Source organism: Haliotis rufescens, unplaced genomic scaffold (assembly GCF_023055435.1).
Source record: "Haliotis rufescens isolate VD_foot unplaced genomic scaffold, xgHalRufe1.0.p SCAF_9, whole genome shotgun sequence".
In the NCBI taxonomy this organism is placed as follows: Eukaryota; Metazoa; Mollusca; class Gastropoda; order Lepetellida; family Haliotidae; genus Haliotis; species Haliotis rufescens.
Window position 1 is genome coordinate 31104826 of NW_025964383.1, and position 22632 is coordinate 31127457.

General features: G+C 40.7%; 1 protein-coding gene across 5 annotated transcripts in view; it reads left to right on the forward strand.

Annotated features, from left to right (window-relative positions):
- LOC124151396 (histone demethylase UTY-like) overlaps positions 1-22632 on the forward strand; it is a 138570-nt gene that overhangs the window by 59377 nt on the left and 56561 nt on the right. For 3 of the 5 annotated variants that reach the window (XM_048391415.1, XM_048391417.1, XM_048391416.1), the window contains one exon: positions 19483-19603. In XM_048391415.1, the coding sequence (XP_048247372.1) occupies positions 19483-19603 (121 nt within the window). Of the gene's footprint in view, positions 1-2021; positions 2147-16769; positions 17065-19482; positions 19604-22632 lie in introns of those variants that run through there. The other 2 variants (XM_048391418.1, XM_048391419.1) reach the window with 2 other exon arrangements.

Genomic DNA, 22632 nt, shown 5'->3' on the forward strand with positions numbered 1-22632 from the left:
AGTAATTGTCTGTCCATCGCAATAGGTCTTGGGACCTATCGACTAGGATTCTTTCGGATGAATAGGCCCCTGAATCTTGTGTTGGTCTGTCTGCCATGACTTGGGGAGAATAGATCTTGAAACCACAGGTTTGTCTGTCGACCAGGATTCTTCGGTAAAAAAGGGTCCCTGAATACTCTTCTGTCCATCTTTCAGTGTTCTTCAGGTAGAATAGATCTGGAAACCATGTGCTTGTCTGTTGACCAGGATTCTTCGGTAAAAAGGGTCCCTGAATACTCTTCTGTCCATCTTTCAGTGTTCTTCAGGTAGAGAAGATCTGGAAACCATGTGCTTGTCTGTCGACCAGGATTCTTCGGTAAAATAGGTCCCTGAATCTTACACTTCTGCTCATCTGTCGGTATTTTTCTGGTAGAAAATGTTTTGTTGCAGGGTCTGTTATTGTCTATTCGGAGTCTCCTGTAGCTTGAGGAGGTCATGTACCATGTTTTTGTTAATCTAATTTCTTTGGTTGGTGAGTATTCTTATCAAACGGACTTGTTTGGGAATATAGAGATTTGAAAAACCTGATTAAAGTATTAACAATTATTTTACAGTTATTACTTTACCAAGTATGGAGGATACATAATAGATGTCATACACATGTATTATTTAATACTGATCCATTACCAAGTACTAACTTATTTTCTGCTATTGTATATACTGATATTCAATCAGTTCCGTTTGTTGCAAATATTGTATTGCTTTCTTTTGTAAAACTCCACTAGATTTTGACTGAGTGTATTCACTAGGGGCACTCAATCAATCAATCAATCAATCAATCAATCAATCAATCAATCAATCAATCAATCAATCAATCAATCAATCACTCACTCACGATAGACCCGTGAAGATATGAGTTAGACTTGGCCTTCTCACTCACTCACGATAGACCCGTGAAGATATGAGTTAGACTTGGCCTTCAGCAACCCATGGCATGCTTGTTGTAAGAGGCTACACACTGGATCAGGTGGTCAGGCTTGCTGAATTGGTTGATGTATGTCATTGTATCCCAATTGTGTAGATGAATGCTCATGATTTTAATCAGTGGATTGTCTGGACCAGACTTGATTATTTACAAACTGACATACAGCATTAAACAACAAACAAACATTCGATATATTTCAATGTATGTGTTAAAGGGAGGGGTTTTGAGAATTATAAGACTTTAATTCAAGCATAGTACACAAATTCAGTGTCTGGTTCCAAGAAGAAATAGTTAGATCAGAGCATCAGTGTTACCCTGTCATGCTACGAATCAAGGTTCACCAGATGGGTAGTCGTAAAACTTTACCTTCTTGATTCAAACGAAGGTAAAATCATATTTACTCATACTTTAATGAAGATTCTTTCAAGAAGATATTTGGTATCTATTTACTCAGGAATTCTTTTACAGGAATTGTGAAATACAATTCTCTTGGAACTAATTCTGTCTTGAATTACATGAAATAAGCTGAAAAGAGAACGTGATGAGAAACTCATTTTGATAGAATTTCACAGTCGCCTTTCAGCTATACATCGATGGATTGTTGCATGAACTGATACTTGTGCTACGTCCAAAAATAGGCTCTGTTTATCATGAGGTATTTTGGATTCAACATTAACTTCCTTTGTATTTCTTACATCATGAACAATACAGGTTGTGTTTGTGATCATGGTGATAATCTCAAAATTACATCAGGAGGTTGATAATGAATTAAATGTCACTCCCTTTCTCAAGAAGGTCGTGTCATGATGATACTGTTTGTAAACGTGGTAAGATTTTACAAACTCGATTGTCATTTGTTCTAAAGCTACGGGGCTTTTTCATGCAGCAGTTGTATCTCTACATCTCTGTGTCACAGATGACCAACTGTCACATGACATTGTTAGCGGAGTTTCCCAGCGATTGACGAATCTGCTTCAACAGCTTGGTGGTTAGGGAGTGCGGGGGTGAGGGGCGTATGGTACAGGGTGATTTACACTGGTTAGTAGGTGTGGGGGAAGTAGTATAAGACCCTACATCTAGGTCAGTGAACACTACGACAACGTTCTCCTTACAACTGGTCTTACTACACTGGGGAATCTAGGACAACACACACACAACATTTTTTAGATTTCTCATTTTAAGGTGAGGTGAAATTTGTGTTTTGTTATGTTGCTGCTGTGTTTTGATCATATTTAAGTGTTTTGTGTACTAACTGTTTTTACTTTGTTATATTGTGAGTTTTTCCCCAGAATATTTTGGGTTATTTGTCATGTTTATTTTTTGAAGATGAGAGTTTTTTTATTTTGATGTATTGTACGCGGAAAGGCTTGTTTCCTGTTTTGGTGGAGATGGTGGTGCAGTTTGTTTGTGAATGGGATGGGTGAAGGCGAGATGAAGTCATTCATGGGGAGATCGATGTTGGAGGGCTTTGTACAAACACAAACAGGATCTCACTTTTTTCTTTCAAATGTAAAACTCTCATTTAAAGGCAAGGTGGATTCAGTGATGTATCATCCATTATATTCCCAATTCACATGCGGTTCACCTGAAATCATTGAACATGCCGTTCTGTAGTAGAATGTCTGGGATTAAAAGATTGGGATCAAGATATCTTAATAGTTTGGTTTAATAAAATGGTTGTTACATAGGAATTGTCGGTATTTTGTTCATCAGTAATAAAATGGAATTTTAAATGAAGATACATTGTGTAGAAATGGTATCATGGTATTTAGATTTTGGTTATGAATACTATGTTGAACTTTTGTTTTGTAAAAACAATCCCAATTACTTTGTTTGATATCAAACATTGATTTTCTTTTGTGTGGACATCCTCTCCATAATTACAAAATTTGAAAAAAAAATCTTTACGACAATGTATTAGAAAATGGGCTGATCTGAAACTCTGTCAGATGTTTGAAATGGGTGATCTGTTGCAGGTATATTGTGAAGCAACTATTGTGATGGTATTTCAAAGATCATGTTAACCTTTTGAAACATTGTTTCATGTTTCAAACTCAATGTCTGAATACAGATTTGGGTCTCTTTGTGACCCAAGAAACAATGTTATGGTTTGTTGGTTAATATTGACATTGGTTGTTAAACTTGTCGCAGATTGGTTGCAGGAAGTGAAGCGATACTTTTTAATCATAACAGCTCATAGCAAACAAAACTAATTGTTCACATGTCTGACATGTTGTACCCCAGATTATTGTTTTGTTGGTTTGTTGTTTAACGCTGCAATCAGCAATATTTCAGCTATATGACGGCGGTCTGTGAATAATCGAGTCTGGACCAGACAATTCAGTGATTGACATCATGAGCATCGATCCATTAAATTGGGATCGATGACATGTATCAACCAAGTCAGCGAGCCTGACCACCCGATCCCGTTAGTCGCCTTTTAAGACAAGCCTTGTCGCCTTTTACGGCAAGCATGGGTTGCTGAAGACCTATTCTATCCCGGGTCTTCACAGGTCTCCAGATTAATGCTAGTCAGACATTTTCAGAGCATGTAAGCTTAAACTATTTGCTTCAATCAGTTGACAATATTCAGAATAAGGGCCAGTAACCTTAAAAGACTGGCCCAAACATATCAAAAGTCAACATTTGTAGATCTGTTAATATGAGAAGTGTTGCTGATTTGAAAGATGAAGTTTGGGTGGTTATTAATTATTTTTTGGACTATGTTGTTTGTTTGTTTGTTTGTTGTTAAACACTGCACTCAGCAATATTCCAGCTATATGACGGTGGTCTGTAAATAATCAAATCTGGACCAGACAATCCAGTGACTGATATCATGAGCATTGATCCACGCAAATGGGATACAATGACATGCATCAACCAAGTCAGTGAGCCTGACCACCCGATCCCGTTAGTTGCCTCTTACGACAAGCATAGTCACCTTTTATGGCAAGCATGGGTCACGGGTCCTTTAAAATAGGAATGTGCTTAATTTTTCAATATTAAAATTTTAATGTTTCTTTGTTTTTAGTTGATGATTTTTGTTAATTTCTATCCTGGTTTGCTACTGAGATGTACTGCTGGTTGATTGTGTGACACATGGTAGTTAAGAAGCACAAATTGTGAAATGTCACCATTAACGATCGTAACTCAAAATATACCGACATGTGTATGAAGTGAAGGTCATGTAATACAGTCCGGTGACAAACAAGTCACATGACTGGTAATCACCTTCGGAATGAGTTTGTTTTGATTTGAATAATAGGAACTGGCTTTTTTGTTCATGGAATGAAAATAGGTTGTCATGCAAGTTTAAGATGATTCTACACTGATAATACTAAAATGATTCATTTATTTTGTTTGCTGGGGTAAAAAAATGTCTTCTTTGCTGACCAAATTGAGGATTGAGTGGCTAGAGTTGCAGCTTGGTCAACCTTTTTTTTCACTCACTCACTCACTCACTCACACACTCACTCATTCCCTCACTCACTCACTCATTCCCTCACTCACTCACTCACTCACTCACCCACCCCCTCACTCACACACTCACTTGCCTACCCCCTCACTCACTTACCCATCCCCTCAAACACTCACTCACTTGCCCACCCTCACTCACCCACCCCCTCACTCACACAGTCACTTACCCACCCCCTCAAACACTCACTCAATTACCCACCCCCTCAAACACACACTCATTCAATTACCCACCCCCTCCCTATATACCCACCCCTCACTCACTAACTCACTCCCTCACTACTTACCCAACCCGTCACTCACTCACTTACCCACCCCCTCACTCACTCACTTACCCACCTCTTCACTCACTTACCCACCCCTTCACTTACCCGCCCCCTCACCCCCTCACTTACCCACCTCTTCACTCACTTACCCACCCCCTCACTTACCCACCCCCTCACTCACTCACTTACCCACCTCTTCACTCACTTACCCACCCCCTCACTTACCCACCCACTCACTTACCCGCCCCCTCACTCACTCACTTACCCACCTCTTCACTCACTTACCCACCCCCTCACTTACCCACCCACTCACTTACCCGCCCCCTCACTCACTCACTTACCCACCTCTTCACTCACTTACCCACCCCCTCACTTACCCACCCCTTCACTCACTCACTTGCCACCTCACTCGCTCCCTCGCCAACTCACTCACTCACTCAGACTGATCCGATGTTTTTTACTTTCAACATGAAATTACTCTCTTGCTCTTTGTTGAAAAATGTGATTCCTTGTAGTGATTTGCACAGTACACTGAACATCTTTGTACTTACAGATACAGGGAATCGTGAATCATAGCCTCAGAAATAGCTTCTAAGTAGGCCTGAATGGAAATGAGTGGTACTTGTACAGCCTTGTATATCCTGAACCTTTCTATTTTCATTTGGTAGAGACACAATTTCACAACATCACATCCTTTTCTCATGGAAACTTTGTTTCTGCGTTTGGAAATTTCCCCACTTGTGCAGGTATTGTGATCCTGCAAGGGCAGGGGAAATAATGCATGTGCAATGTGCATGTGCTGTGTGGCGCAGTGGCCATGTTAAGTGGATGCGGGGGGTGGCGGAAGTGTTGTCACAGAAGGCTCAGCCACAGAAATGCTGGCTTGACTGTGTGAAAAACCAGCAACTTCGAGTGTTACAGCAAATTCATGAAAATAATTCAAAAGTGATTCATCTAAGGCCTTACCAAAATATATTGTCTTTTAACATCTAATCAAAATTTGTTTGAGCGTATTTTCTTCTTTTAAAACTCGGTTAACACTAGGTTAACTAAAACTAAGTCAGTCATCATTTTCAGTCATTTCTTTTGTAAAATATTTATGAGTAATACGACCTTTAATATCGAGCTGTTTTGATTGCATTCAGAATCACAAATGTCTTTGGTAAAATTAAGCTATATATGGCGTTGTTAATGTCTGTGAATACTGGTTGGAAATATCAAGCTGTGATTGAGTGTATGACCCAGATAGTACCAGTGTGTTACTGCTACTGGAAGACGAGCAAGTATATGACCCCAGCTGTTGTCTCACTGAATCGACTGGATCAAATATGAGGTACAAATAATTTGTATTATTCTACAAAGTACTATGTTATGTATACAGTCAAGGAGAGAACTAGGAAAATATATGGAAGTATCTATGAACATGCGTAAAAAATGGTACATTACATGGACGAGGCGTTGTTAGATATTTTCATTCACAGACCATCCTACCGCCTCCGTGGTCTAGTGGTGGAAGGTCCGGGGTTCGATCCCCGGCCACGTCATACCAAAAGACGTTAAAAGATGATACTTGTTGTTACCCTGTCTGGCACTTGGCATTAAGGGGCTAAAACAAGGACTGGTCGGCTCGGAGTCAGTATACTGTGTCTGAGTGGGGTATTCATGTTAAACTGCGGCATGGTATCTCAGTGAGCTAGCACTATAAATCTGCATCAGTCCGGACTAGTACAAGCAGCCACACAAACACACACACGTACATGCACGTCGCTATATAAGTGCAATAATCTTGAACGCGACGTTAAACCCCATTTCACCTCACCTCACAGACCATCCTCAATTAACCAGAGGATTTTATCTCCATTCCATTTTAATAAATACTCTGGACTCATTCACTACCATCCCTAGAACTGACCTCACCACCTCTATCCCTCCTATCTCCGAGCACAGCATTTCTCTCACCCCTGAGTAATTTGATTGGACGGCTAATTATAGAATTGGGCCATTCCAATACGGCTAAAGCCAAAGCTCTGTTAGTGAATTGATCAAGGATAGAATAGACTACAGATGTAATGCACTTTATATTTGAGGATGACCACAGGCTTTTTTGGATCTATTATCAATGAGAGTTCTTTCAATCTTCTATCACCCCTCAAGATCTGGGTTAGAATTGGTCCTCAGCAGCCCATGCTTGTTGTAAGATGCTTGCGAGATCGGGTGTTTGATGCATGTTACGTATCCAAATGTGTAGATCGATGCTCATGATGTCAATCAGTGGATTGGCTGGTCCATACTCGATTATTTACAGACTGCTGTCATGTAGCTGGAATATGGCAAAGCGGCGTTAAACAAGAAGCTAACACACAAACCTCTTCTATAACCTGTAAAATGGCTTCTTATGAATATAAAAAGTATGTAGGACTTCTTTCTCACATTTGAAAAAATGACATTGATGAAGTTATGCAAGTACCTACTTGCCAATGTCACTTAAGTTTGACTGTCAAACATTTAGCATCACTGCTTTATCTTGTCTATCGCCTAGATTGTATTGTGTAGGAGACAAACCCAGATGTTGAAATGAAACTTATTTGAACAACTTATAATCAGAAGTCCAAGTTAATGGCATTGTCGACTTGTTTAAGCAGAGCAAGATTGTCTGAGGCTTGGAGCAGTGAAAGTTGGATTGAGGTCTTAATATCCCATGGCTTAACATATTCCCCTTCAATGTAGGTTATGTGTAAGTGGGTTGGGGAATGTCACACTAATACTATCACTGAACGTTTTCATATTCCTCCTGTGCGCTCATTTACTTGTTCTATTAAGATATATATAGTGTAGCTGGCTGGAGGTCGCTCCCTGTGGTTACATGGGCTAAATGTAGGACAGGCCACAGTGAAATGGGCCTGCTTGTTAGGAGCTCATTAGTCTGTAAATATGTCATACTTTCTTTCTTTCAAGCCCTGGAGACCCGGGGTAGAATAGGTCTTCAGCAACCAGTGCTTGCCGTAAAAGGCGACAATGCTTGTCGTAATAGGTGACTGACGGGATCGGGTGGTCAGGCTTGCTGACTTGGTTGATGCATGTCATCAATCCCAAATGCATGGATCGTGATACCAATCACTGGATTGTCTGGTCCAGACTCGATTATCTACAGACTGCCGTCATATAGCTGTAATATTGCTGAGTGAGGCATAAACAACAAACCAACCAAATTCAAAGCCTTGGGTTGATTCCCTGATACCATGTGTGATGCACATTTCTGGTGTCCCCCGGCCTGATATTGCTAGAATATTGCTGGAATATTGCTAAATGTGGTATTATAACATACTTACCGTATTCGACGTAATAAGCGCCCAGGGCGCTCTCAAAATTACAAATAGGGGGCTCTTATTAGAATATCACTTTGGTGAAAAAAAACAGAGTTGAAAGATAAATTTCGTGGTTTATGCTGACAGTCTGAACTGTTTATATACGACAGATACATTTTTCCAGAATTTAATTGCCCATAATTAAGGGTGCATGTAACACACGAGTGCGTATTATACACGAATAAATAAGTCTTGTGTACATTGATAAATCGGAAGGGGGGCTAATTGGGATTGTTCACTTGCCAATATATTAGCAAATATCGCCGTGGGCGCTTATTAGAGCGGGGCGCTTATTACGTCGAATACAGTAATTACTCTTTCAAACAGAAAATGTCATTCATTGTGTTAATAATCTGAGTACTAAATACAACAGTTGATGAATATTGGTTCATAAATTTTAGGTTTTTCCACCTGGAGATTTAACTCAAAGGCAGAATGACTTTCATACAAATAAATATATCACTTGATCAGACAAACAAGTGGTTGATAGCATGAACACAAATCCATGCTCTAGGGCTGTGATGGCACAAATTCAGCATTGAGTGGTCACACATTCTAACCTCTCGTCCCCGTTTTAGTCATCTCTGATATGATAAGCATGGGTCTGTCTGTCTGTCTGCCCTAGGCTCCTCACATTATGTGTTTCAGTCAACCCAGGCCCACTTGAAAGGTCAAAACATGGCACAGTGGCTGGCTCCGCAATTAATTGCTGGAAGTAAAACTGATTGGTAAATAAATATGCTAATGAGAAGTCTTAAAACACAAGTCATGAGTGACTACCAAGATATTTATGCTGACAATTACTGGGAGGCTGAATGACTTGTTCCAGGTGAAACATGTCAGTCTGGTGGTGGTGATGATGATTTGGTGATGGTGGGGATGATGATTTGGTGATGGTGGTGATGATGATTTGGTGATGGTGGTTTAAAGTAATAAAGTCAAAAAGAGCCTATATTCCCTCACAAAGGTTCACCTAGTATTTGTTTTGTTTTGTTTGTTGTTTAACGCCGCACCCAGCTATGTTCCAGCTATATGACGGCAGTCTGTAAATAATCGAGTCTGGACCAGACAATCCAGTGATTGACATCATGAGCATTGATCCACGCGATTGTGATACGATGACTTGCATCAACCAAGTCAGTAAGTTTTCATTAAACGGTACTGTAGTGAAAAGCCTATCCTTATGATGACAGTAAGACCTGATTTGTGAATGGAAGTGTACGCCAGCAGCCCCTTACAATGCGGGCTGGGGCAGGGGCAGGGGCAGGGGCAGGGGCAGGGGCAGGTCAGTGTCCAGCAGTAGGTTATTACGATTGTGGAGGTGGGACAAAGCCCTCCTGGCTCCTGTTGTATTGAACTACTGTGGGATAGCTTCCTCACATTCCTGCGACAGATCAGTCACCCCCTGGCGGTATTTTCTGTCCTCTCATTTGTCACCCCCGCTATTTGGACAGTGACTGCCTGAAGTGTACCTGTTGATTCTGGAGGATTGACGGGATCACAGTCTCATTTGTTTCCTCAGAGGTCTTTTGGAGTGTTTATTTCTTGCTGATGCGATGGAATAAGAAGATTGGTTTTTGTTCAGTTCTGTTCAGTTCTAATGATGATGATGATGATGATGATCGCTGATATGATGATGATCGCTGATATGATGATGATTAATGATGATGATAGTGATGATGATGATGATGATGATGATGATGGTAATGATGATGATGATCAATGATGGTGGCAATGGTCAGTGATGATGGTGATGATCAATAATGGTGATCAATGATGGTGATGGTCAGGCTTCTATGCAACAGTTTCGACAAAAATCAAAGCGATCTGCTTTTCCAGTCAGTAATAAATAATTTCTTGATGCATCACCGCTGCCCCCTATATTTAAATATTCCATCTCCAACTCAGGGTTCAGTATGACTTAGTCTTGTCTCTTGGATCACAGACTATGATGGCCCAGTTGACTTGAAACCATGAGCTATTCATTGTGACAGTATTTGCTGAATTGATTTTCAAGGAAGTAGTGTTTTCACAGTTTCAGCTCTCTTTCCTGAACATTTTGTCATGTAAAGAAACTCATGAATGCATTGGCGAACAAAATATAATCCAAGAATAACTAACTTGAATACATTTAATTAACTGAAAGTTTGTTAATGTTGAAATTTTAGTTAACATGTCAATAGGCCATTGGTCAACAAGAGCTATTTTCAGGCAAGATCATACATTCATTCAATCGTTAGCCATGGGGACAGCAGTCTCTCTGAGTTCAACATGGCATATTCCCGACAGCTGTTTTTCTGCCAAATATTGACGGCATACTTCTAAGAGGTCATTGACCTGCCTTGTCTGCTAGGGAAGAAAGTATTTACCTAACACCCGATCACAATGGTTCAGTGTTATGCAATTGTTTGTCCAGACTTGAGACAAATCCCATTTGGGGATATTGGATCAGCAGAGTATCCCCTGGGCCAGGACAAACCTCATTCTTGTGGTGTCAAAGACGTCGTAATAAGGTTTAGATATTTTCAGTCTTTCCAGGGATACATTTTAACTGTAATTGCCCATTTAACAAGTCCAAATCTATCGGATCATTAAGCTTGATCAAAATTTAGCTGAGTAATGTTTCTCAGCATGAGTGAGTGAGTGAGTTGGGTTTAACGCCGCTTTTGACAGTATTCCAGTTATATAACGGCATGTCAGCTTAATGTGGGAGGAAAGCCCAAGTGATGCAGGTCTCAGACGTTTACCACTTTGGTGAAACCCATGAGCACGGGGATGGTGCTGACAAACCTAGAAACATAATCGGGGTGAACCGGGATTCAAACCCACAATCATAGGTTTCTGGCGTGCCCAAGGGACGCAACTCTGCACAGCGAATTGTGGCGCCTTAAACGACTGGGCCAACCATGCTCCCGTTTATCAGAGAGTTGAATTTGTTGAAAGGTTATTTTTTGTTTTGTTGGGATTCATCCTTTTATCTACTGATAGGTAGTTGTGTGGAATATGAGATGTAAGACATGTTTCAGATTCTTTGGTATCAAAGGTATTTCTGAAAGGGATAGGTCTGATTGCAAAGGTCCTCACTTTTTACCAGCATGCTTTCTGTGGCTGCGATAGATTTGTGCTTGTGCATTATATATTTTTTTTCTATCAGCTGATCAGATTCGGCTCCGATACAAAGTATGTTGTCTGTGTAATGTTGCGAATCACTTGAACCTGAACTTTTTTAGGGAAAAAGAATTAGGATTTTCCAATAAAAAGCAGATCGACGATTGGGGTTTTCCAAGGCAAACATTCACCACTTTTCAGACAGGGTATGTCACAGATCTGTTTTGTGGCGTAAAACCATACTCACTCACTCACTGGCCCTATCCAAGTGCCAATCACCCCTCCTTCCTTGCTTGTCCTTACTCCTCTACTTCTCCTTTGCCCCGCCGCCCCCCCCCCATCCCAACCACCCCTACTCCTTGCCTGTCCCCCAACTCCTCTCCTTGCCCCACCCCATCCCATCCCACCCCTCCTTCCTCGCCTGTCCCCAAACTCCTCTCCTTCTCCTTGCCCCACCCCATCCCACCCCTCACCCCTCCTTCCTCGCCTGTCCCCCAACTCTTCTCCTTCTCCTTGCCCCACCCCATCCCACCTCCTTCCTCGCCTGTCCCCCAACTCCTCTCCTTCTCTTTGCCCCACCCCATCCCAACCACCCCATCCCAACCACCCCTCCTTCCTCGCCTGTCCCCCCCCCCCCCCCCCCATCTCCTCTCCTTCTCCTTGCCCCACCCAATCCCAACCACCCCTCCTTCCTCGCCTGTCCCCAACTCTTCTCCTCTCCTTGCCCCACCCCATCCCAACCACCCCTCCTTCCTCGCCTGTCCCCCAACTCTTCTCCTTCTCCTTGCCCCACCCCATCCCAACCACCCATCCTTCCTCGCCTGTCCCCCAACTCTTCTCCTTCTCCTTGCCCCACCCCATCCCACCACCCCTCATCTTCTTGCCTTGTCCCTTCCAACTCCCCAATGCCCACCTCGCATTTCTCCTTGCCACACCTCCCATCTCCTCTTCCCATTCTCCTCCTCTCTTTGTCTCCCCTCCCCATCCTTTACTTTGTCCCCCCATCTGTCTTCCTCTTTCCCCACCATTCCTTCCTCTTGTTCCCACCTCCCTCCCCCCCAACCTCCTTCCATTGCCCCTCTTTCCTGCTCTCCTCACAGAACAAGGAAGTGATACAACTGTGGTGTAAGATGCTTCATATATCAAAGGGTCCGCTGCTATAGCGATAGAGACATGTCCTGGTGACACATCTGTAACTGAACTGTATGTAACAGTCGGCTCAGGGCTGTGGAGATGCACTCAGCCACACCCAGGCCTGAACCTGCTACCCTATAGTATACCAGCAGCCAGCAGCAGTTCACTAGCTGAAAATCCATCTGAACAACAGGTGCTTGCACTGCCATCACAGCCTGTCAGCCTCTTCAGGTCACATTCTTGATGCAGATTGCAGTACTTGAGATAAATCTGTAAAGATGAAAATTCTTTGTGTTGCTAAGTCATGGCCATGAACTTTCCCTCATTGTCCTTTGGGATATATCTGGATGGCAGTCGAGTCTCGAAAGTCCCTTAGTCAAGGCAAGTTGAGAAATATTTGGAATTATATAATTTATATAAATTATATAAAATATATACAATATATAAATTATATAAATTATATAAATTATATAAATTATATAAATATGTTTATACACTTTCCAACATTTTTACCCATTCACTATATCAGCTTTGTATTGTAGTGAAATGGGTAGGACAGTATAAAAATGTGCTTTGTGTTGTTTCCATGTGATATAGTCCTGGGTACTGTTCTGGTGGGAATATGATAATGCGGCTACCAAAATGGAGAGACAAATGTTATGCTCCAGTGCATATCGCTGAAATATTGCTAAAAGCGGCATAAAGCCATACTGACTGACTGACTCACTGACTGACTGACTCACTGACTCACTGACTCACTCACTCACTCACTCATCTAGAAACACAATCGGGGCGAACCAGGATTTGAACCCATGGTCATAGGGTTCTGGCCTGCCTAAGGGACGCAACTCTGCACTGCAAATAAAGTTTGTTCTGTGGACTAGTTGATAGTATGAGCAACAATCTTCACTGTCAGCATTCAGTTAGGTTATGGCGACACAGAATCGGGTCACACGTAACCACTGTGACCTCATTGCTCATCTCGTCAGTCAAGCATGGAATACTAGGGACATAGAGTGTGTTGGTGAATGCACAGTACTATTTCAACCAATCGATCACGTATTCCACTCATCACCGACTCTTTCGACCCACACAGCAGGAATGTGTCAGTCAGTGTCAACAGATGGAAAACGAATGTGTCAATCATCATATGTCAAAGTGCTGTATTAACTCAGTAATTGTATATGATGTTGTCTGACAAAGCAGTAGGTACATAACACAGGGGCATCTGGGTACACATGCCACAACTTGAGCGACTGTGGCGGCAGCTATTGGTGTCCCCTGTACCATGAACCTGCACCAGTAGCAGGAGAAAGCCCATGGGTCATCGTGTTGACTTCCATTATAGAAATAACCTGATACAACTGGAGCAGTCAGTCCGCACAGAGTGGAGGCAGTTCGTTGGAAATGGTTGGATTAATACTGAGAATAGACTGCAGGCTTTATGCTGTTTGTGCATGTTGTGGAGAGTGTTTTTGTCAGACTTATGTCACAGCTCCCTTTATGTGCATTATGAAGGGCTTGTTGTGAACCCACCGCACCCACCCGGGGGGATGGTATATAGAAGCCACAATGGCTGGGATGTATGTGTTTTATTGTCTGTTTTATCGTCGCCTGACTGACAGTATTTCAGCTGCTGGCACCGTATAGAAAAATGTTAAAAATCACTCCATGTATTGTAACTGCAGTTGGGTGGCCTAGTGGGGAAAGCGTTTCTTCGGGCAGCGAAGGGTAGGGTTTGATTCCCCATGTTGGGACAATATGTCTGGTGTCCCCTGACTTGATATTGCTGGAATATTACAAAAAGGTGGTAACAAGTAAGGGGCAGTTGGGTAGCCCTGTGGTGTACCGTTGGCTTGTCACACACTGGTTTGATTCTTCGGGAGGGTTCAGTATGTGGAGTTATTCTTGGTTTTCCCCTGACATGACATGGCTTTAATAAGGCTAAACGTGGTGTAAAACTCATGGGGTGAGTGAGTGAGTTGGGTTTGACGCCGCTTTTAACAGTATTCCAGTTATATCGCGGCGTGTCAGCCTAATGTGGGAGGAAAGCCCGAAGTGATGCAGGTCTCAGACATTTACCACTTCGGTGAAACCCACGAGCACGGGTATGGTGCTGACAAACCTAGAAACATGATTGGGGCCAACCGGTATTCGAACCCACGATCATAGGTGTCTGGCGCCCCCAAGGGACGCAACTCTTCACAGCTAATCGCAGTGCCTTAGACGACTTGGCCACCCGTGCCCCCACTCAATCATGGAAATAGATTCATGAACATGTACTGCAGTGAAGTAAGGTGTTGCTCGGTTTATACAAAAAGGCAGTTGGGAGTTCAACTGAACCTTCATTTGACTGTAAGGCCCAGGGGTCCTTCCTTGACAACAGCGTCTAGCTTTCCTGGAATTTATCCTGGCGACGTGTGGCTGTATGTTGTCAGTGAAAGTAGATCATAAACACTGAATCCAGTTGACAGTGGGTCAGTCAGGTATTGTTTCTGTCACCTGAGGAATTAAGCTGTCATTTTCTCATCAGCCATTATCCTTTGTAGTTGTTTGCGCTGTGAAGAACTCAGGACACAGGGTAAGATTTCACCATTGCAAAGGACAGCCCCGTATAAGATAGGACCCTCCAAAAGTGAACATGATGCTCTATCAGTCATTTCAAAAAGTTCACAGGTTAGATGTTTATGGTCAGGCCAGACGAAGTAGATTTGTTTGAAAATGTCCAACGGTTGATGGATGAGACAAGACCAACACGCTTGGTCAGCATGTTAGTGAGGGAATAATCTTGAGTGCGGTGCTAGTTAGATCATCTAGACATTATTAAATATTGATTTAGTACCACCTTTAAAACAGTGAGAATCACTTGAATATGTGCTATCTTGCTACTTTTGAAGACACAATGCCATGCTGGCAATTAGGAGCCTCACTCTTGCTCACTCTGGACGGGACTCACCCCAAAGAAGTATGTGAATCTGTACTTTACTGAGAAAATGTTATCCCAAAATAACATTTGTTACTTGCTATTTTTGACAAATTAAGACTTGGTTGATGCATGTCATCTTATCGCAATTGCATGGATCGATGCGCATGATGTCAATCACTGGATGTCTGGTCCAGACGCGATTATTTACAGACCGCTGTCATATAGATGGAATATTGCTGAGTGTGGCTTTAAACAACAAACAAACAAAGCATGCTTCAACGGATGGACTATAGTGCTTGACAAATATATGTCATCATCATCATCATCATCATCATCATCATCATTATTATTGAAAGTAGATGCACTACAAGGATGAGAAGAAAGAATGATGTTTTATGCCACAGTGAGCAATATTCCATCTGACATGGTGAGATAATAACACTATCCACGCTTGTTTACCAATGTGGAATGACCTCTTGGCATGGTGTATAAGTATGTAGCCCAAAAAGTTCCATGTAGGCCTGTGATTTATGTAATGCCCAGCAGGTTACTATAATGATATATCATATGTTTTGGATGAAAATGTCAATGAGATTGCTGTGGTAAGCTCCTACAAATGTCAGCTGATTGGAATAAAAACCTTTTCTTCGCCATGCTGATATTTACATTTTGTTGTGACATATACTTGACTCAAAATGTAGTTGATATATGTCACTTTGAATTGATTTTGAGAATTAAATTTACAAGAACAGTTTTAAAGAAAAAGATGATCCAGTGACAAAAAAAAATTCTGTAAGATTATTTGAAGTTTGATAGTCTTATTGTCCACATAGGTGTTATCAGTTTAATGCTTGAAGTCGTGTGTTGAAGGTTCCCCCTTTAAGAAGACTCTAATGAAATGAGCAAAGGTTTATTAATAAATGATTAAATGGTTTCAAATGTGGTTCGATAGGTACTGTTATTTTGAAAAGATGTGTTTGTGAATATTCTATACCGCCTCCATGGTCTAGTGGTAGAGCGTCCGCCCGGAGCGCGGAAGGTCCGGGGTTCGATCCCCGGCTGTGTCATACCATAAGACGTTAAAAGATGGTAAAGTGTGGTATTCATGTTAAACTGCGGCATGGTATCTCAGTGTGATAGCACTTTAAATCAGAATCAGTCCGGACTAGTACAAGCAGCCACACAAACACACACACTTACATGCACGTTGCTATATAAGTGCAATAATCTTGGACGCGACGTTAAACCCCATTTCACCTCACCTCATAAGTAGCAGTGGCAGTGTTTTGGAAATCTTCTGAGTACTAAAATTCAAGTTTGGTTCACAGACAAGTAGACTGCATTCAATTTCGTCAGGCATAGATATCATTAGGAATGATGGACTCTGGGACCAATGTTTCATTGATGAGAACTTGAAGAAACATGGTAGCTTTGTTACGAGCAAGCGTAGGGATCATTTTTGGAAAGTTGTCTGGCAAGGGAGAAATCATTGTTTTGTGGCCCAAGTCTCTTGCCTGACTGGCAGTTACGTCTGAGACAGAGGTCATTTAGGGTCAATGGAAGCAGACGTCAATTAACTGCTGGTAGTTAGATAAGTAAGAAAATTAGGCCAAGGTGTATGGTTGAACTACTATGTAGTAGTGATGGGATATTTATCCATGTTTTGGGGAGGAAGTCAGGGGAATTGGGCCCATAACATGGATAACTAGCCTGAGGTTCTTGTCTGTGGAGACAGGTAATCAGGTTAGGCGTTTCAAGTGAGCAGGGTTTTAGAGGATGGACTGGTTAGTGGTAAAGTAACTGTGGATTTAGCCATGATGTTAACAGGTAAAGGCAAAATGTCTAATCAGAAATGTTTTAGCTGCAAACATGGCTTTTCTGAGTAGCATGAAAGTAGACAGGGGGATCATGCATTTTGTATTTACTTTGGTGTGTGCGGAGATTGCCTCAAGTCAAAAGTGACATGCATTTTCTCTGCTCAAAATTTGTATCTATACTAGGGCTGGGACGATACACCAACTGTGAGATCCGATATGTTATGACGACATTCCAGTGAAGCAGACAATGCGAGACAAGATTGGGATCATTGAGGCAAAAGCATTTGGCACATTCTGTGCAAGTATTGCGTAAATTGATACTCATGATGTCAATTATTGTGTTGTCTGGCATTTTTAGTCCACTAGTCCTTATAATAATAGCATATAGCAAAACCCTAAAAAATGGCAAATTTCTACTAGTCCTTATCATGCTTATGATACCTTAACTATTGGGCAGTTTGGCAAGGACGACAGGACTAGCGCCAATTTCTAATGCTGTCTGGTCTAGCTTTTATTTTTCACAGACCACCATTCCATAGCTGCAATATTGCTTGGTATGGTGTTCAACAACAAACAAAACATGGATTACACTTGTATGCAAATTAGGTAACATAATTAACTCTTTCAACACCGTAGGCCGGTTATCCGGCCAAGAAGCATCGAGTCCCCAGACACCGCAGGCCGGTTATCCGGCCAAGCCGTAGTCACGTCAAAATAGTATATATTTTTATGGACCTACCTGTAATGTCATTCATTTATTAAATCTATCACATTTCACAATGTCTGAAATACATATTCCATTTCAATTTAACATTTTTTATCGTTAAATTAAAAAATTATTCACTATTTCTCGCGATGTTATTGAAAATAAAATTCTCGGACACACATTTCGACAACGGGTCCACATCGAACACGTCAAAGAGGAAAATAAAGACGTTTTAAACAAATCTTTAAATATATTATACAAAGTAATAAATAAAATCAACAAAAATATATCTAAAAGTAATCAAACTTACATCTAAGTTATTATTTCCATCTTTTCGTGCGATCGCGTGTAATGTAAGTCAAATGACATCTCGGCTTTCGTCGCCTTGAATTCTCGGCTCGGACACGATGTTTAATGCAAAAATATATGCATAAAAAATCTTTGTCACAGCTCGTAACCTAGCACGATACATTCACGAAGTTCCATATTTTTAATATATATCGTGATTTCCTGCTCAAAACGTTCAGAATAACACGATTTAACAAAATTCTTTCGCAAACTTCTGTAATTTATCGAACACGAGCTTGGTATCACAGCTGTAATTTGATTGGCTGCCTTAGGTCACGTGCTCGAAATTGACCAATCACGAAACTTGTAGCAGATTTCAGCAAGAAAGCGTCATTAGAAACCAATTTTAATCCAATGAAATCGCTTGTTATAACTACGAAAAAAAACAGTCGATGTTACGAGCGTGTAGATGAAGGAATAAGCTTTCCAGCGATGTGTCATATGCCATTCTTCGACGAACGTGTTATTCATACGAAACCTCGAAAACGGGGGTATTTCTTCATTTTACTGAGCGGACAGTCGCTGTTAGCGGGAAATGGGTGATGACAGAAACTATTTATAATTCTTTTTAAAATGATTTTCCAATTACGTAAACAATGAAAATAAAACAGAAATATGTACGTGGATATTATGAAATCATATATTTGCCGAAAATCGTCAAGTTTTCGATTCCTTGGTCCTTAATCTGGATGTTAACAACGTGTTAGCATACATTTTTTATTTACAACGAATTTTATTAAGTTGTAAATGCATTATTTTAAATAATTTGAAAAATATAACTTTCATATTTATAAACCATAGGATCAGACCTTTCAAACGGTGTATAACATGTAGTAGCAAATATATTTTACAAGCAGGTATTTTCTTTGATAAATGTTGGCTTCATCTATCACACAAGAGTCTCTGGGAACTCGGTGTCCCAGCAGTAAACACTTCTGGTTGACTGGTGTTGAAAGAGTTAAGTAAATTAGGTAACATGCAAATAAGGTAACATATGTAAATTAGGTAACATGCAAATTAGGTAGCATATGCAAATTAGGTAACGTTTACACGTTAGGTATCAAAACTACTTGGCTGTTCTCACATATTTTGGATGTGTTGTGTTGTGAATGACGATGACAGTAATGTCGTTATTGTACAGTGACAATGTGACATCATTCAAGTCACACATTGTACGATCCATTGACAAATTAGCCTTTATGTGCATGTACAAATTAACCCATCTGGTCCTTGACAAATAAACTTGTAAATTTATGTACAAATTTCCGGTCATAAAAACATTGGTTGAAACCGTCTGAATGTGATGGTCTGACTTTGTTATTTTTATTATATTATGTTACTATATGTTTAATTGTGTGTGTTTGTGTATTGCAGGGCTGTGAAGGCGTTCCAGCAGGTGCTGTATATTGATCCAGGGTTTAAGAGAGCGAACGAAGTCCATATCCGTCTTGGGTTGATGTTCAAAGTCATTAACAACTATGACGCAGGTTTGAAAGTAAGTATACCAAAACAATATAGTTTAAACATTTGGAAATATTGAAGTTATCATTCTGTGACTTTAACCACTAGTCCATAGCCCAAGTCTAGTAAAAAACATATCGGTATGAAAGCTTTGCATTAACACAAGGATCTACTGAAAATGATGTCAAATAAAAGGTTCGGGCTAGAAGACTTAAAACAGATTTTGGCACAAACTGAATTATGTTTTCTAAAAGTGCTAGAAGCTTGTAAAGTTGAAGCAGTATTTTGTTTATATTTTTGTCGAAGTTGTAAACAAATTAGTGTCTTGCACATCAAGTTCGCATAGCAAACATTAGAATCAAGTTCACTTTTCAGCATTAGAGCTAAACTGACAAGTTTTCCTAGCCTGGGTAATGATAACTGATGTCATGTTAAAACAATGGGGAAATTGGGACCCTTGGGCTAACCTGTGGGCTGTGTTAATTTCTAACCCCCTGGGGTGGTCAGATAGCCTAGTGGTTACAGCGTTCGCTCGTCACGCTGAAGACCCGGGTTCGATTCCCGACATGGGTACAATGTGTGAAGCCCATTTCGGGTGGTCAGATTCAGTGACTTGGTTGATGCATGTCATCGTATCCCATTGGATCAATGGTCATGATGTCAATCACTGGATTGTCTGGTCCAGACTCCATTATTTACAGACTGCCATCATATAGCTGGAATATTGCCAATGCATCGTCAAACAACAAACAAACAAACATATCACCCACCCATTCACTCTGAGCCCATCAAATTCAAACAACGGTGATTGACACTCGATCTGCTGTTTTAGTTCTACTACAAGATAACTCACAGAAGAAAGCCTGTCGACACAGTTCCGCCCCAGGCACAGCTCTGATCAGTAGGACTATCACTGCTGTGATCTAAAACTATAAAATGTATGTTGAAACTGAAACATGAAATGCATTAAATTCATAGGAGAAATGATCTCGACTTTTAGTCTAGACGTAATTGGATAATGGTCACAATGATTACACTAGAGATTTTGCAAAGGGGAAGTGATCAGTTGATGTGCATAGTCTAGACCTAATAACATTTGAAAATAAGAAAGGCATTGGATGTGATTTAATAGCAACAAAGACATTTGAAATCCTTTCTTAGCTAACAGTAGTGAAGATCTCAGATACATGTCAACGTATTGTTGCATTATGATAGCCGGAGCACTGAGAAGTTATCTCCCTTTAACAAATCTGGATTTTGTCCAATGGTGACTTCTAGGATGCAATTTTTGTTTTCATCTATTTTTCTGAAGTATGTCTTGAGGCGTTTTATTCTGTCATGTTTAAAATTGACATTCAGTGCAGATCAAAGAAAAAAATCCTTCATTTTGTTGAGAACAGATTCATCTGTATTACATAGAGTTTGTATTCTGTTGCTTGAATGATAGAATAAGGTTTATAAACTGATTTAAAAGAATTTAACATAGACTTTAAATAGTCACAGCAATGTAGTCACTTGTGCAAGTAGGCCCAACCCTTTGTCTATCTGACCTGTGAAGATCCGGGTTGGAATAGGTCTTCAAAGACCCATGCTTGCTGTAAAAGGCAACTATGCTTGTTGTAAAAGGCGACTAACGGAATCGGGTGGTTGATGCATGTCATCAATCCCAGTTGCGTGGATTGATGCTCATGATATTAATCACTGGATTGTCTGGTCCAGACTCTTATTTACAGACCGCCGTCATGTAGCCAGAATATTGCTGTGTGCGGCGTTAAACAACAAACCAACCAACTTTGTATATCTCATGTTGGCAAGACGTGACAAAATAGGGGCACCCAAGACATAAATTTATCCATAGTGGAAAAACTATTTTTTCGATATTTCATCCGTTCAATTGATTTTTTTCAACTGAAAATGAGAAATCCCTGAGAAAGAAATAGGTACAAAAATAACATTCAAATCATTCACAAAAATATTCTCATTTATGTAAGTACAAGAAAACCTGGTCTTTTTGCTATGACAGTGATAGTCTCCACTCAGACTATGACAGTGATAGTCTCCACTCAGAGCTGTAAACATCTACATGCCTGTCTCACCGACTTGTTGCCAGCAGGCGGAACACTGCTGACCTTTTAGAGGTCAAGACCAGATGTGAGCTGGTGTGAAGTGTGCCGCGAGGAGTCCTGGCATCTATCTCTCGACCCTGTCTGACGGACACCGAGTCTGGGCTACGTGATACTGGCTGCGTTTGTCTCCATTCGGTGACAAGCAAACACAGCCGAGAGGCAAAGCTAACATGATGTGGTTGTTTAGTTTGCGTGCAGCAGCTTCCTTAGCTGGAGAGGTTATATTTTCACCTGGGATATTACGGAATATATTTTCTTGTGGCCTTATTTACCAGAGCGGAACAGGGAAATCAGCAGATTTCATTCGTGGACATTTTGATTACTTTTGATCATTTTTATTTGGTCAGTGTGAGTATTGAAGTTTCGGATTTCTTTTTTTTTTCGTGTTGAGTTTGTTTTGATGACGCAAGATTGAGATCGGAGACAAGCTGCAGTCTTTTCTTTCCTGCCATTTTGAGATAGGTGAAAATAACCACAAAAGGTTTATCACGTTTTTACCATTTGTACTTTCATGAATGAAGTATGATCATCAGTTTTGGTTTAATCATTTCAATGTTGAACAAGATATATACGAGATGTAAGTTTATTTTCAAGTTGTTCCATGTAGATACTTGCACTCTTATCAGGCTTCTTGGTATCAAGACACAAACAATGATCATATACACTTTATTTGTATCTGGATACAAGCTTCAACAAGCAGTCAGTGGAGGTTTAACGGAAATAATTGATCATGTCTTTTATTTATATTGTTTCATGGTAAGTGTTTTGGATGATATAATTTTTCATGAATTGGGGTTAGATGGAAGTAATGGTTGGTCAGAGATTGGCGTATCGGCTAGGTTGGGAGCTTGCACATGATAGATTCTAAGAATATTAATGTATTGGGAAAGACCAGTAAAGTTTGACAGATTGGATAACACATCACTTCCTATGATAC